At 37.0% G+C, this 16,028-nt stretch overlaps 1 protein-coding gene across 1 annotated transcript in view; it reads right to left on the bottom strand.

The window, feature by feature from the left end:
- The window catches only part of LOC306644542 (uncharacterized protein), a gene marked incomplete at its 5' end in the record, with an annotated part of 118,028 nt that overhangs the window by 73,578 nt on the left and 28,422 nt on the right, over positions 1 to 16,028 (bottom strand). Inside the window, one exon of the mRNA XM_079111593.1 lies at positions 5,766 to 5,841. Coding sequence (XP_078967719.1) covers positions 5,766 to 5,841 — 76 coding nt within the window. The remainder of the gene's footprint in view (positions 1 to 5,765; positions 5,842 to 16,028) is intronic.

The following is a 16,028-nucleotide window of genomic DNA, read 5'->3' as shown; positions in this document are numbered from 1 at the left end:
TGAAACCTGAGGTCTTTGCCAACATCTAGGAAGTAACTGAGGCTCTTGCCAAAAGCCATGAGTGTCAGCCTTCTTGGAAGCCAGTCCTGCAGCCCCAGTCAAGCGTTCTGATGACTGTGTTCCTGGCTGACATCTTGACTGCGACTTAATGAGAAACCTTGAACCTGAAACATGCAGAAGAGCTGCTTCCAGATACTCAATCCCCTGAAACTATGAGGAAATAAATGTTTGTAGTTTCTAGGAGGTAGCAGTAATAGACAACTAGTACAAAATGTTTTCTCACTCTTAAACCTCAGCCTACAGAGATGAACTCTCCTATATCATTGACCAACAGAAAAAGAAATTCCCACTTAGAGCTTACTCTCTGCAAGGACTGAATAGGATACTGAATGCAGTGGGCGTAGTTGAGCCTAGTACATGGCCAGCATTCAGCCAATGCCATTTACCACTACTACAAAGAAACATAGGCCTATGGGTGGTTGTGAGGAGTTGCTCTGAATCTTGGTACCTGGAAGTCTTAGGGCACAGCATAGAGAGTGACGACTTAGAGGGAAGGGAGCAGAAAAGGAAATCTCAAGGCATCTTTCCACTCTAAATAGCTTACAGGGAGCAAGTCCCTAGCTGTGCAGCAAGTCTCCCCTTTTTGGGAGGAAGAGGAATGATACAGAGGAGGAACATTCCCTTTTCTTGGTCCCTAAATTACTAAACAGTATCCAAAAAGGTGGAAAAAATTGTACTAAGTGAAAAAAAGAAACAGTAAATTAAAGTGGTAGAAATCATCTTCATCTGCTTTATTTTGTCCTGGGTCTACCTTGCTTATTTGCAGCTTGCTCTTGGCCAATCAGAAGGCATGCTGAGAAACACTCTTAAGCACACAGCTGTGCACGCCACAGCTTAGTACAAAGCACAAAGCTGTTGTCTAGTATCTGCTTGTGGCCTAGTCCACCTGATCTCCACGGAACTGTGGTGAGCTTTGGGGGTTGCAAGCCAGGAGGATTATTACCAGGTCATTCATGTTCAGGGGAACCACACCAGAAGGGAAAGAGTTTTAGAAACACAAGAAACAAAGCTGAAGACCTGATCTGAAAGTTTGTCAATTAGTGTGGTAAACTGAAGTGATTAGAGAGAAGAGAAACTGAAGAACAAGAGCCCAGAGTGGTAGAGAACTAAGTAAAACAGATCTGTTGGAGCAATCTTGGAACTAATTGGTGAATATGGTTCATGCACTGAAGCTTTTTTTTTTTTTTTTTTTTTTATTTTGGTACCAGGGATTGAACTGAGAGTGTTTGACAACTGAGCCACATCCCCAGCCCTTTTTATTTTTTTATTTTGAGAGAAGGTCTCACCAAGTTGTGTAGGGCCTCACTAACTTGCTGAGGCTGGCCTCAAACTTTTGATTCTCCTGTCTTGGCCTCCTGAGGTATATGCCTCTACGTCTGGCTTGAAGCATTATCCTTAACTACACTAAAAGGAAGCATCACAATTTTTGTCTGTTTTTATCACCATTGCATTCCTGGTGCCAAAAATCAGAACTTCGCAAATAGTAGGTGCTTAGTAAATATTTGTTGACAAAATTAATGAATTTGTGACTCAACATAGCTCAAGATTAGTAGGGGTAAATTTCAGAAGACCTATTATTATTTTTTCACTGCTGGGGATTGAATTAAGGAGTGCTCTACCTCTGAGCTACATCATCAGCACTTTGTATTTAATAGTATGAGTATTAGTTTTAGTATTAGTATCATTTTGAGACTGGGTTTTGCTAAGTTGTTGAGGCTGGCCTCAAACTTGCTGTCCTTCTGCCTCAGCTTCCTAGTTGCTGTGATAGTAAGTGCACCACTGCACCCACCAAAAGACCTAATATGCCAGTATATAAACAAATTTATTCTAAGTTATGCCATTGTGATTCATACTTTTTAAAGGAACCATCTCCCATATAATTCAAGAGTCAAATGTGCATTGTTTTCCACTTGGAGACCTGGCTTTCAAGTTTTTTCTTGTTTCAAAACTTTGAGATCCACTTACCTATTAAAGGAATTAGAGAGGGTATTCTAGTTTTGTGGGTTGTGGAAACAGAAGAGAGAAGCAAGCTGGCTATTTCAAAAACATTATATGAGAAAAATTATAGTTTGAACTTATAGATCAGTATCAACACCAAATTAATTGTCCCTCAAGGGTTGTGAGGTACTGTTTCTTTAAGGATAGAAATATTCAGCTAGTTGTCCAACACATGGGCCCTTAAACCATCTACCGCCCTCAGAGAAACTGCTTTGATTAGACCAACTATTTAACTCAGGTTAAGATTCAACCAGATGGCTGTGTATCTGTTGTTCATTTGTCCGAATAAAGCAGAAACCTGAGCAGTTTTAATATTTCCTCTGCTATTCCTGGTAAAGATAAGAGACATACATGAACTCTACCCAATTGACTAGAATCCTTTAGACTCCAGCCTTAGGATTTTGAATCATTTCCAAAGTCACTTGCTGAGTAAACAATGCTCTCTACACAAGAAGATACCATGACATAAAGTTTGCATAAGAATCTATGTGAGAAGGACTCAGCAGTCAGTCCTCCACTGTCTGTCCACAGTCAAGTTGGTCTGAGCTTCTTCAGAGTTGACTTGGGAGTGATACTGTCATCTGGAGCCCCTCTGTGCCAAATGACAGCCATCTGCTTGCCATGTGCCCTTTCCATTTGAACAAATAAAACAATCACCCCACACGAAACCCATTAATTAGTCATCCTTCCAGGACACTCAGCCCCACCTCAGAGCAGTAACCCCTCTCGCTGAAATTCTTTGGGCATCAAGAATGTATTGTGGGGCTGGGGAGATAGCTCAGTTGGTAGCATGCTTGCCTTGCAAGCACAAGGCCCTGAGTTCAATCCCCAGCACCGCCAAAAAAAAAAAAAAAAAAAGAATGTATCGTGGGGCTGGGGTTGTGGCTCAGTGGTAGAGCACTTGCCTCGCATGTGTGAGGTACTGGGTTCGATTCTCATCACTGCATGTAAGTAAATAAACAAAATAAAGGTTCTTCAACAACTAAAAAAAAAAAATATATATATATATACATATAAAAGAATGGATCATGATGAGCACCCCTTGGAAGTATTGGAAATGTTTATGTGTTTCTAACATGAAAAATATTCCTGATTACCATTTTTGTAAACTTTTACTTTTCTGTCTGTCTGTAATCAGATTACTCAGAAGATGCACAAAGAGTGGGTGAAGAATTATTTACATGAACACTGGCTTAAAGCACTCAATTTTGACCATGCTAATCCTTGTTTAAAATGCTGTATGATTTGCTATAATCCCATTATTTATAGTCATGATATGTTTCCTTATCTTCATAGATAATCCACTATCTAAGTATTAGGGATTTGGGGATGGTGACTAAAAGAAGTGAATTAAATCCATTTATTCAGAAAGTATTATTACACCTGCTAGTACCAACTGTGGTATCAGAGGTGACTTTATATATTTATATATACACACACACACACACACACACATATATATATATATATATATTTTTTTTTTTTTTTTTTTTTTTTTGTGGTCCTGGGAAACTTTATCACTGAGATACATTTCCAGTTCTTTTTGTTTTTTATTTTGAGACAGGGTCTCACTAAATTGTTCAGGCTGACCTTGAATTTGCAATCCTCCTGCCTCTGCTTTCCTGAGTCACTGGAATTACAGGCATGCACCACCATGCCCAGCATAATTTTATACTTTTTAAAAGCAATCCTGTAACTTTTTCACTTTCTTCCTCATTCAGAAGGTACCTGCATCTATGCATCTATCAATTAATTGCCTTCTTTATTTTTAATTTGTTCTTTATAGATATACATGACAGTAGAACGTATTTTGACAAATTATACATACATGGAGTGTAACATTGTATTACGATCTCATTCTTGTGGTTGTACATGATGTGGAGTTACACTGGTTGTGTATTCATGTATGAACATAGGAAAGTTATGTCCAATTCATTCTACTATCTTTTCTATTCCCATTCCTACTCCCTTCCCTTCATTCTCCTTTGTCTAATCCATTGAACTTCTATTCTATCCCCCCATTAATTGCCTTCTAATGTTATATGCAACCTTGTACCAATTTGCACTATAATTATATTTTTAAGCCAAAAATTTTATAATTCTTACATATGTAGATCATAAAGTTTGGACAATTAGTCTAAAGCTAATTTTTTTTCTTTTCTTTTTTTTTTTTTTTTTCTGTCATGGGATCTCATTATGTTGCCCAGGCTGGTCTTGTTCAAGTGATCTTCCTTCCTCAGCCTCCAACTAGCTGAGATTATAGGCATGTGCCACTGCACCAGGTTTATATTCTTCTTTTTAGTTCTCCTTTCTGTCAAAGATTATCTTGTCAAAACAAATAAAACCAGAAAAACACATACTTAGAGAATCAATGTTCCTGTTGTGACAGTACTATAAAATTTTCCATTTCAACACTATTGATGGAAGAGAGAACACCCATGAGAAGGAACCAGATTCCCAGGCTTGCACATACTACTACTGCTTAAACAAAAAGAGCAGGTAGTGAGTGAGAAAGTTCCAACATCAAAAAAGAGAATTACAAAGGCAAAGGTTTACAGCTTCAGGTCTGCACTGCCTTTGAGAAATCTCCCTAGCGGGTAAAAGGCACTAGGGTGGCTACTGCTTTAAATAAAAGTCTCCCTAGAACTACTACAAATGCAGGCAAGAGGAACAGACCTTAATAAACACACCAGCACATACACATAAGCACGTTATGTGCATACGAATGCCTATATTGTATAACATGGTATCTGTCTGAGGGAAAGTAATGGGAGGAAGTAAGGGGACCACAGGGAACCATTGTGAAGCTCCTCCCACCTCAGGACTTTAAAAGGTTCTACGTGGCCTTTTGAAGTAAGTGCCTCACTAAAGGGAAAGAATTAATACCTGTGAGCTTGTTTTGTTGTATTTTTTTTTTTTCTGTTTCTTTTCTTTTCTTTTAGTTTGCCTTTCACTAAACAGCAGAATGCATGCACTGGGAACTCTTTTTAGACAAAGAGTAGTTTAGCTCTAGATACTGCTAGAAAGTTAGTCATTTGGAGGTTTGTAATTTGGCAAAGAAAATAAAGTTAACCTGTTTTTTGTTTTTCTTTTTCCTGTTCCAACCACTCAAGTGCACCTTTCATAAGAGCACAGACTTTCTCACAGCTATAACCTCACAACCGCAAGTTAATCCCCAATAAGTATTTCTTGATTGAATGAATGGATGAATCAAAAGATCAACCAATGATATCCATAAATATTGAGTGTTTTCTGTATGTAGTGGAGAATATAAGAAAGTATAAGATGTGATTGTTGTCTATAGGAAACTTTGGAGACACAAAGTTAACATTCATAAAGTAATTGAGAAACAATATGTAATAGTAATAATGGGAATTATAAAAGTTGGGTTTTAAGTAGTTCGTTTGTAATGCTCTTAAGGTGCCTGAAGAGCAGAGAAATGATGCTGAGCTGGGCCTTAAAAGAACAGATGGGAAGGCTGGGCTTGGTGCACACCTGTAATTCCAGTGGCTCTGGAGGCTGAGGCAGGAGGATCATGAGTTCAAAGTCAGCCTCAGCAACTTAGAGAGGCCTTAAGCAACTTGGCAAGACCCTGTCTCTAAGTAAAATACAAAAAAGAGCTAGGGATGTGGCTCAGTGGCTAAGACCCCCAGGTTCAATCCCTAGTACAAAAAAAGAAAGAATTGACAGGCTTTAAACAACCCTACCTGCTTTCCACCCCACTCTCCCAGTTGGCACCTTGGGTGTTATGTGGCACTTCCTCAGACTCTCTGGGGCTGGTTCCTATGATATAGAAGTTTAAGAATGTGGTAAGTCTATATCTGTCAGATCTACTTGTAAGAGCAGCACTGTCTTCTCTAGGAGCAGAAAAAGACAATGAGTTTATAATATAGGTATGGTCACCATATACTTCTCATTTGTTTGTTTTTGTTTTGAGGTATTAGGGATTGAATTTAGGGGTGCTTTACCACCAAGCTGCACTCCCAGACCTTTTTATTTTTTATTTTGAGAGAGAGTCTTGCTAAGTTGCCGAATCTGACCTCAAACTTCCAGTTCTGCTTCACTCAGCCTCCAAGGTAGCTGGGATTACAGACATGCACTGTCTGTCCAACAGTGACCATATATTACAGCTTCCAACTCCAGTCTTAAAATAGGACATCATATTTGAAATTGAGACTCTAGAAAAATTTATGCTCAATAAATACTTGAAAATTGTCTGATTGATACATATCCTGTAGCCCTCTCTTTTTTGAAGGGGGATTACCAGGGATTGAAACCCTTGGGGGCACTTAACTACTGAGCAACATTCTCAGCTCTTTTTATTTGTGTTCATTTGTTTGTTTATTTGTTTGTTTGTTCTGAGACAGGGTCTAAGTTGCTTAGGGCCTCACTAAATTGCTGAGGCTGACTTTGAACTTGCAATCCTCCTGCCTCAGCCTCTTAAATCTCTGAGATTACAGGTGTGTGCCACCAAGCCCAGCCTGCAGCCCTCTAGACTCTCATTTAACAGGTGACTAGTTATTGTGACACATGGTAGACTTCAGTTCTTTGCTTTATTGAATACTTCAAGAAAGTCAGAGGGGTGGGAGGGGTGGGGGGAAGGGAAAAAATAACAGAATGAATCAAACAACATTACCCTATGTAAATTTATGATTACACAAATGGTATGCCTTTACACCATGTACAGAGAAACAACATGTATCCCATTTGTTTACAATAAAAAAAAAAAAAGAAAAGAAAAGAAAGTCAGTCTTCATAGAGAGCTTTGTTGAAGGCTTACACATTGGGATTACAAATTGATTTCAAGGTAAGCCTTAGCAGTATAAAGTCCAAAGATCAACGGAGTGAATGACTCAAAGCTATTTTGTTTGTCTAATCTGAATGGAGTAAGGTTGTAGACCTGACCAGATAGTGAGGGTTCTCTTGTTTCTCATATTTTGTGATGTCACCTTACTAATGGTGTCATACCTATATAGGAGCTTTGCATAAAGTTTATTTTTGGCAGAAATATGGTCGAATGGCAAAATTTTTTTCTACATTGCTGGTATCATGCTTCTTTTTTTTCTATACTGTTATTAAGCCAGGTTGCATTTAAAATAAAAGTTTGTATGGAATATTACTCAGCCATAAAGAAGAATGAAATTATGGCATTTGCTGGTAAATGGAGGGAATTGGAGACTATCATGCTAAGTGAAATAAGACAATCCCAAAAAATCAAAGGCTAAATGTTCTCTTTGATATGTGGGTGATACACAATGAGGGGGTGGGGAGAATTGAAGTTCATTGGACTAGACAAAGGGAAATGAAGGGAAGGGAGGGGATGAAAATCGGAAAGATAGTAGAATGAATCAGACATAACTGTCTTATGTTCGTATATGAGTACATGACTAGTGTAACTCCACATCATGTATAACCACAAGAATGGGAAGTTATACTCTGTGTATATATGATATGTCAGAATACACTCTACTGTCATGTACATCTAAAAAAAACAAACAAGAAGTTAAAAATAAATAAAATAAAATAAAATGAATGTTTGTTAATTCCAAGAATGAGCTTTATTGAATTTAATGGAGAAATGGGCTCTCATGAGGACTTTTGGGAGACATTGACAAGTGTCCTAAAATGAAAGCAACATATAGCACAAGTCTCTTCTAAGCATTTTGTGTTTTGTACTACTTTTAAAAAAGAACAGCAAACTAGGTTTTGTAGTGTACACCTGTAATCCCAACAATTTATGTGACTGAGGCAGGAGGTTTGCAAATTTGAAGCCAGCCTGGACAACTTAGCAAGTCCTTGTCTTAAAATAACATAAAAAGTACTGGGGATATAGCTCAGCTGCAGAGCACTTGTGTAGCATATATAAAACCCTGGGTTCAATCTCTAGTACCACCAGAAACACACACACCAAAAAACCCAAAAGCAAACAAAAAAGCATTTAAAAAACAGATTTAAAAAACTACATAAAGCAAGTGTATAGTTTAATGTGTCATTATAAGGCAGACACCTTTGTAACCACCATGAAGGCCAAGAAACAGAACTCTATTAACCCAAAACCCACACAGAAGCCTCTCCACATGTTTGTTTTAATGACACACCCCTTGATCCCCAAAGCCATCCTTGTTTTCTTTATAGTATTATCACGTAAGTATAACAAAACATCCAATGTATATCTCTAGACTATAACTTAACCCTGTCTTATTTAAAATTTTTTTTCTTTTAAATCCCTTTTAAGTTAAGGTCTCTCTCTCCCTCTTTCTTTCTCTCTCTCTCTCTCTCTCTCTCTCTCTCTCTCTCTCTCTCTCTCTCTCTCTCTCTCTCTCTTTCTCTCTCTCTTTCTCTCTCTGGTTTGGTAATAGAGGTTGGACCCAGGGTGCTTAACCACTGAGTCACATCCCCAGCCCTTTTTATTTTGACACAGTTCTCGCTAAGTTGCTTAGTACCTCACTTAGTTGCTGAGAATGACCTCAAACTTGTGATCTTCCTATCTCAACCTCCCAAGCCACTGGGATTACAGACGTGCACCACCACACCTGGCTTCTTCTCTAGTTCTTTGAACACCTTATCTGTGAAAGAAGTCAGAACATGTGACCTGCATATTTTCCTACTCCCTGGATCTTGCTGATGATACATCCATGATGCATTTCAACAAATTTCTCTGGGTCTTTATTTTCTGCATATGGGTGACTAGATTCAGAGGTAGGATTAGACTCAACACTGATCTCTTTGAGAAGACAAGGCAATGGTGTTTTCTTTTACACGTCACACAAGTGTGAAACACGTTGATTCTCCCTCTTTGTGATGTCAGCAGCTGTTGGTTTAGTCATTATATCCATTAATACATCAGGGGTTGAAAAGTGGTGACACTCTAATTTTAATTATCATTATATTTTTTATTATTCTTTTTATTAGCTGGAATACTTTTATATAACAATACTTCCCCTCATTTACTATTTAGTAACACAATGGCATTGTTCATGCAAGAAAGGTAGGATAATCACTTGATTCTTTCCCATTAATAGGTTTGAAGACAATAAATTAATTTCCTATCATCCTCCAGAGGAAGCCAATTTATAAGAAACAGATAGACTGGGGATGTAGCTTAGTGGTAGGGCACTTGCCTAGCATGCACGAGGGCCTGGATTTGATCTCCAGCATTAACAAAAAAAAGAAAGAAAACTAACAAACAACAACATATATTTTACATACACACATATATGTATAGAAATACGTATATATACTTTTGAACACATGAATTTACATATAAATGATGGGTTTTATTCAATTATTATCAAATTTGAATCTCAAATTTGTAATTGTCCTATCTTTGGCCAGTGGGAGCCTCTTTAGGTAAGTTTTGTCAGCTTCTTCACTATCTAGTATGACAAGATATTTGAATAGTTCCTGCCTGTTATGGGATGAATTGTATCCCCCAAATTCATATATTGAAATTCTAACCACCAGTACCTTAAAATCTGACCTTATTAAGGAAATAGGATCTTTATAAAGGTAACCAAGTTAAGGTGAGGTCATTAGAATGGGTCCTAATCTAATATGACTGGTGTCCATATAAAAGTGGGGGGGGGCAGGCTGGGGAGATAGCGCAGTTGGTTTTGCCTCGCAAGCACAAGGCCCTGAGTTCGATCCCCAGCACCACGGGAAAAAAAAAAAAAAGTGGGGGGAATTGGGGCACTAAAATACATATAGATAGATATGGCAGCCTTTTAAAAGCCAAGGAGAAAGGTCTGGTTCAGATCCTTTCCTTCACAGCCTGTAAAAAGAACCCTGCCAACACCTTAATTTTGGACTTCCTTCTATTCCACTGAACTGTAAAACAACAAATATTTGTTGTTGAAGCTGCTCAGTTTGTAGTATTTTATTACAGTCGCCCTAATAAATGCATACATTTTCCATAACCTGCAATCAGCCATTTCTCCAAGAAGCCCTCTTTTCTCTTAGCGAGAAATAGCATTAGAGGGTTTCGAAACCACAATCTGGCTTCCAGGGATGCTCATGACTGCAGGGATGGTCACTTTCTCGAGGCCTCTTCAGTGGACAGAGATATGAAAGTCAAAAAGAAAAGTGCTTCTATGCAGGCATTGTACCTCACACCTACCATCCCAAAGACTTGGGAGGCTGAGGCAGGAGAATTGTAAGCCTGGGGCCAGGCGGGGCAACTTACTGAGACCCTGTTTCAAAATAAGATAAAAAGGACTGGGGAGGTAGTTCAGTCATAAAAGCAACCCTGGGTTCAATCCCTATTACTGAAAAAAAAAAGAAAGAAAGAAAATTACCTTTAAAACACGCACACAAATTTTTATTATAAAACACATATTTTATTATAAAGCACACATTGTAAATACAAACTCTAGTTAATAGTGATATTTCTCTTTTATATTTAAGACCATAGAATTTTTTTTGTTTACTCTCTCCTGTATTCAGTGTTCCATACCAGAGAATCCTGATTTTCAAGGGCAGAGGGTAAAATAGAATTAAAATATCTCATAATTGCTACTTACTATATCTTGTATTACATATATTATAGTTTCAGAAACATTATATTTATAATGACTGAAAACCATTAAAAATTTTTCAGGTATTCTTTCCCCATTTTTCCCCTCAATTTTTTTTTTTTTTTTTTTTTTTTTTTTTGAAGTGGGCACTGGGGATTGAACCCAGGGCCTCACGTGTACCATGCTGCCACTGAGCTCTGTCCCCAGTTTTAATAGTTGCACTGTATTGACATTGTCAGACAGTCATTACCTAACGTGCACTTCCTTTTAACCCTTATTTATCTTGGTCCTATGAGTAATTATTTGCTGAATGCTCAGGAGCGGTCTTTATGCCGGTCTTTATGCTGATGTCTGTAGCCTTTCTGCTTGTCTAAAGCTCCTTCTCTAGTAGATTCCTCGGGGTGAGAAAGTGAGAGCAATTTTCCCTGAATGTTTGCATGCTGATGTTTGTCTGTGTTTTTTATACCTGAAGGTCAGTTTTGTTGAATATAAAATCTTTGGCTAGCATTTTCTTTCTTTGAATGGCTTAAATGTGTTACTCCATTTGGTCTAAGTGTTGACAAATCTGATTGCAATCTAACTGTGTCTAACTGTGTTTGTCTAGTAAAACCACATGGCTTGTTTGCTTAGATGCCTATAAAGAATTTTCTTTCTTTCTTCCTTCCTTTCTTTCTTTTTCTTTTTGAGTCACAGATTTGTTTAGAAAAAAAGGATTACTTACTGGAAGGAAAAGAGAAAGTGCAGTCTATCTGAAGAATATGAAGCCCTTTTACTTTGAAATCTAACAATTTTACAAAAATGTATTGGTGTTGATTGTTCTGGGTAAATATTCTTATATACATGGAGTCTTCATCAGTTTGCAATTGAAATTATTACTTCTTTTTGTTTCAGGAAAGTTTTCCTGAATTACATTTTTAGTATTTACGCTGTTCATTGGATTTCTTTGGGGCGGGGGCACTTATAATTCATATGTTGGATTTTCTTTGCCCTCCAATTGTTACTTTCTCTTGAATTATTTCTCTTAATTTCTTTTTGATTTTTAAAATTATTATTCTTAAAAATATTATTTTTGTCTTATCTTTCTCTTAAGATAGTATCTGCATATTTATTCTTTTGTATTCTTTCTAATTCAGACTTTATTATCAGGTGCACACCTGTAATTCCAGTGATTCAGGAGGCTGAGGCAAGAGGATCACACATTTGAGTCTAGCCTCAGCAACTTCGTGAAGCCCTCAGTAATTTAATGAGACCCTGTTTCAAAATAAAAAGTAAAAAAGGACTGGTGATGTAGCTCAGTGGTAAAGTGCTTCTGGGTTCAATCCCCATTACTCACCTCTGCCAAAAGAAAAAAAAAAGAGAGAGAGAGAGAGAGAAAAAAAGACTTTATTTATGAAATGATTTTACTTTTATTTCAAATCCCCTGGGTTCTATAACCCCATTTCTCAATTTTAAAAAAGTTTGACTTGTGGGTTTTTTCTGTTTTGTATCATGTCAATATCTTTCAGTTTATTTTGCAATTGAAAGTCTTAATATGTTCTCTGAACATGTTTCTGATGTGCTTTCATTTCTGACGTGACATCTTTCTGCTCTTTATTCTTGTTTTGTTTTGCTTTGTTATGTTGTTGCATAGGAATTAACTTGTTTCTTATTTTCATGTGAAAAGAGTTTTTCTGTTTTATTTTATTTTTTTGAAAGTAGGAATTGAACTAAAAAAGAACCCAGTCCTTTTTATTTTTCATTTTGAGACTTCAAATTTGAGATGCTCCTGCCTCCGCTTCCACAGTAGCTGGGATTACAGGAGTATACCATCACACCTGGCAAGTTTTTCTGAACTTTTACTGATTGATTGATGAATTGATTGTGGTGCTGGGTACTGAACACCCAGAGGTATACTACCGCTGAACTATATATATCCCTAGATCTTTTTATTTTTGTTTTACCCTGGCTGACCTTGAACTTGCCACCTTCTGCTTTGGTCTGAGATTATAGACATGCACCACTGCTCCCATCCTTTCTGAACTTTTAGAAGAACCCTTGTTTGAGGGTAATTATGCTAACTTCACAAAGCTCCTTCTTCTGCTGTTTTCAGAAAGTATTTAAAAATTAACTACTTATTGCCAGGAACGGTGGCACACACCTATAATCCCAGTGGCTCAGAGGCTTTGGCTAGAGGATCTCAAGTTCAAAGCCAACCTCAATAATTTAGTGAGGCCCTAAGCAATTTAGCAAGACCCTGTCTCAAAATAAAAAATAAAAAGAGATGGGGATATGGCTCAGTAGTTGAGCATCCCTGGGTTCAATCCCTGGTACCTAAAAACCAAAATTAAAATTTTTTAAATAAACAAATAAGTAATAAAAAGGACTGGGACTGTGATTAAATGATTAAGCCCCACTGGGTTCAACCTCTGGTACAAAAAATAAAATTAAAAATAAAATTTAAAAAAAAAAAAAAAAAAAACTGCTTGCTTCCTAAGATTCTGTGGCTATGGGTTTTCTCTTTCCTTTGTTTCTATTGTCTTTATCGTGGTCAATTTTGATTTCACTCCCAGAAGTCTGGGTCAGGCTCTATTCTGCAAGGGAGCCTTGGCTGATCTGTTTTCATGAATTTATTGGGACCAAACTGTTCTAATCCCTTCCACCCTCACTGAGGGCCCCTTGCACTCATCTGCTATTAGAGTGGGGGCAAAGGTCTCCCAAGTTTGGCTGCTGTTCTTGAATTGGTCTGTTGCACTTTGTATTCACTAAATATCTCTTGCTATTTTTTTCTACTAGGTTTTCAGGTTCATCAGAGGCCCTATTGTTTTCTTCTACACAAACGGCAGATCTTGTAGATATTAGTAGTTTGTTCTCACGTGCTTGTATTTAAGTCTTTGGGGGGATATGTTATCCTAATTTTATAGCACATGTTTTCAGTTTTTCTATTTGGTGGCTCTATTTGTTGTTATGTGGGGATTTGGAGAGGTTTAAAAACTGTGTCTCTACTGCCACAATCCCAGCATCTTCCCAATCCTAATAACACATTTTAAAATGTTTTTTTAAAGCATTATAGTATTGTCTTCACACAGCCCCAAGAAGATGGCCTCCTGACATAGCACATTTCATCAAAGATACTGGAGTTAGACAAAGCCTCTGATCTGGTCCAGCTCCCTGAGGTCAGGCAGGAAAAACACCATCCTCAATTCAGAATAGGTATCAAGAACACTCAGAAATCAAGTAGGAAGTACAGCTCCTTGCTTAGTAGTTTTAAATGTTGATGTTTTCTTATAGTAATCAGATAATTAACATTTAAACGTCTAAATATATACCCCAGAATATTACTCATTGAAATTAAAATAAATACACAAATAGTTCAAAAGTACAAATATTAGGTTTAGGTTACATTTGGGTATGGATAAGTGTTAAATTTCTATATTCATTATTATAGTTAAGAACTGGAAATATTAGGGGCTAAGATTGTAGCTCAGTGGTAGAGTGCTCACCTTGCACAGGTGAGAAATAAAGGTTAAATTCTTAAAAAAAAAAAAAAAAGTCGGAGGCTGGGGTTGTGGCTCAGTGATAGAGCACTTCCTAGCATGTGTGAGGTACTGGATTCAATTCTCAGCACCACATAGAAATAAATGAATAAAATAAAGGTCCATCAACATCTAAAAAAAATTTTAAAAAAAGATTTGGAAATACAAATTTGAAGTAGCTACTTTTAAAAACAAATTTGAAAATCAGCGAAAAAGAATTCTCAATTCAGTCAGTTTGTGAATAGTTTATTGAGTGATCTAGAATATTTCAATGCAAATTTTTGCAAATTAGCTAGGGAATACAATCTCTGGTAAAATATTGAACTAACATAATATTGGACTAACAAATGATAGGATTAAAAAAGATAGCTCTCTATAATAACAAAGAGAAGTAACTATAATACAAGATGAAAATAACCTAAAAGCAAACAGAACATGTCATTAATAGAGTCCTTCATTATCTAGCATAGCCTGTAATAGAGAAAATGGCAAGTGTAATTCTGTTATCTTACCACAGGCAGTATGCACACACTGTAAAATCCATCTCTTCATTTTCTGGTTGAAAAGATCATTGTAGAAAAGGCCTGCCAGGGATTGGAGGTCATGCTGATTTATTGGCAATTAAACCCACAGGATTTCTGCACTCCCTTCAAAACAAAGTGTCTTGGCTATTCAGCAAAGATGATTACATAGTGGGCTATCTACTAAAACCCAGGAGTCTTTCTGTTAGTGCACAACAGATACAATTGACTTGGCTGTATTTAGAAAATTAATGCTATTTTCTGCACAGATTCTTGTTGTATCTTCTTCAAATCGCCTCAGCCCAAAGAATTACCTTGTTAGTCAATTTAACAAAGCAGAATCTTACCAAGTGGTATATAATTCAGCTTGGAAGTATAAGAACTTTAGTAAAAATACAAACATGCACTCAGTTAAAGAAAATGAATGTGTTACCAAATCTGTATCCTCTTTCTATGGTGACTGAGTTCTAGCTTTCTGAAATGATAGCTAGTTGGATGTTTGGGGACTTGATATTCCTACAATTAAGTGGCTTTTGTCCTCTTCACATGTAGACACCCAACGAAGTAACTAGCACCAAGTTACTTGGGTTAGCTGTTTATACCAAGGATATATGGGCTGGTTTATATATGGGCTGGTTCTACAGACTTCCATTTGTCCTACAAATGGTAACAGGCAGGCTTAGGTGGTCAGAGTGATAAAATCTCAGATATACAGGCAGATAGGAAAGAGAAGGAATGTAAGAATAAGTTGGGCGAGGGTAGAGAAAAGTGAGCAAATCACCTTTTCTGCGTCTACCCAACCCCACCTGCCAGAATGAATCTAATTATACCTGAGTTCGTCTTTAGAAACAGGGGCATGGCTGCTATGCATTGTGTACTGTATACTCCACAGGACCATTTGCCTCAGGCACTAGCCTATTTCCACCATTCCTAGCTTCCTCTTCCTCTGGATGGCCTATGTGGTGAAGGGCTCATTGGTTCATCCATCCACTGAATATTTATTAAGACTTTAACGTGTTCTCATTACTGTTCAAAGTCCTTGCAGTATAGCATGTCTCTATAATGTATTTTTTTCCTTTAATTGTTTAAGTTTTTAAACTTTTAAATAAAAACAACACATTTATTTGGAAATAAAGAAGTATGTAAAAGAAGAAATTTGAATCCACATGTAGTCCCAACAACTACTATTAAACATTTCACTGTGCATCTATTTGTTTTTCTTTCTTGCCTCTTCTGGTGTTTTTAAGTTGAAATATTTAAGACACACAAAATATTAGAGATCAATTTAAAAAATCCACATGTCCATTACCAATTTAAAAATACTATACAAGTTGATGAAGGTATCTTCCCAGCTGTATTTAACTGTCTCACTGGTGGGCTACCATTAGCATGCAATTTGATTTTTGTCCTATTATATGTGATAT

This window comes from Sciurus vulgaris (assembly GCF_902686455.1).
Source record: "Sciurus vulgaris genome assembly, chromosome: 14".
Classification (NCBI taxonomy): Eukaryota; Metazoa; Chordata; class Mammalia; order Rodentia; family Sciuridae; genus Sciurus; species Sciurus vulgaris.
Note: the sequence above shows the minus strand (reverse complement) of the source record. Positions and strands in the feature narration are given on the sequence as shown.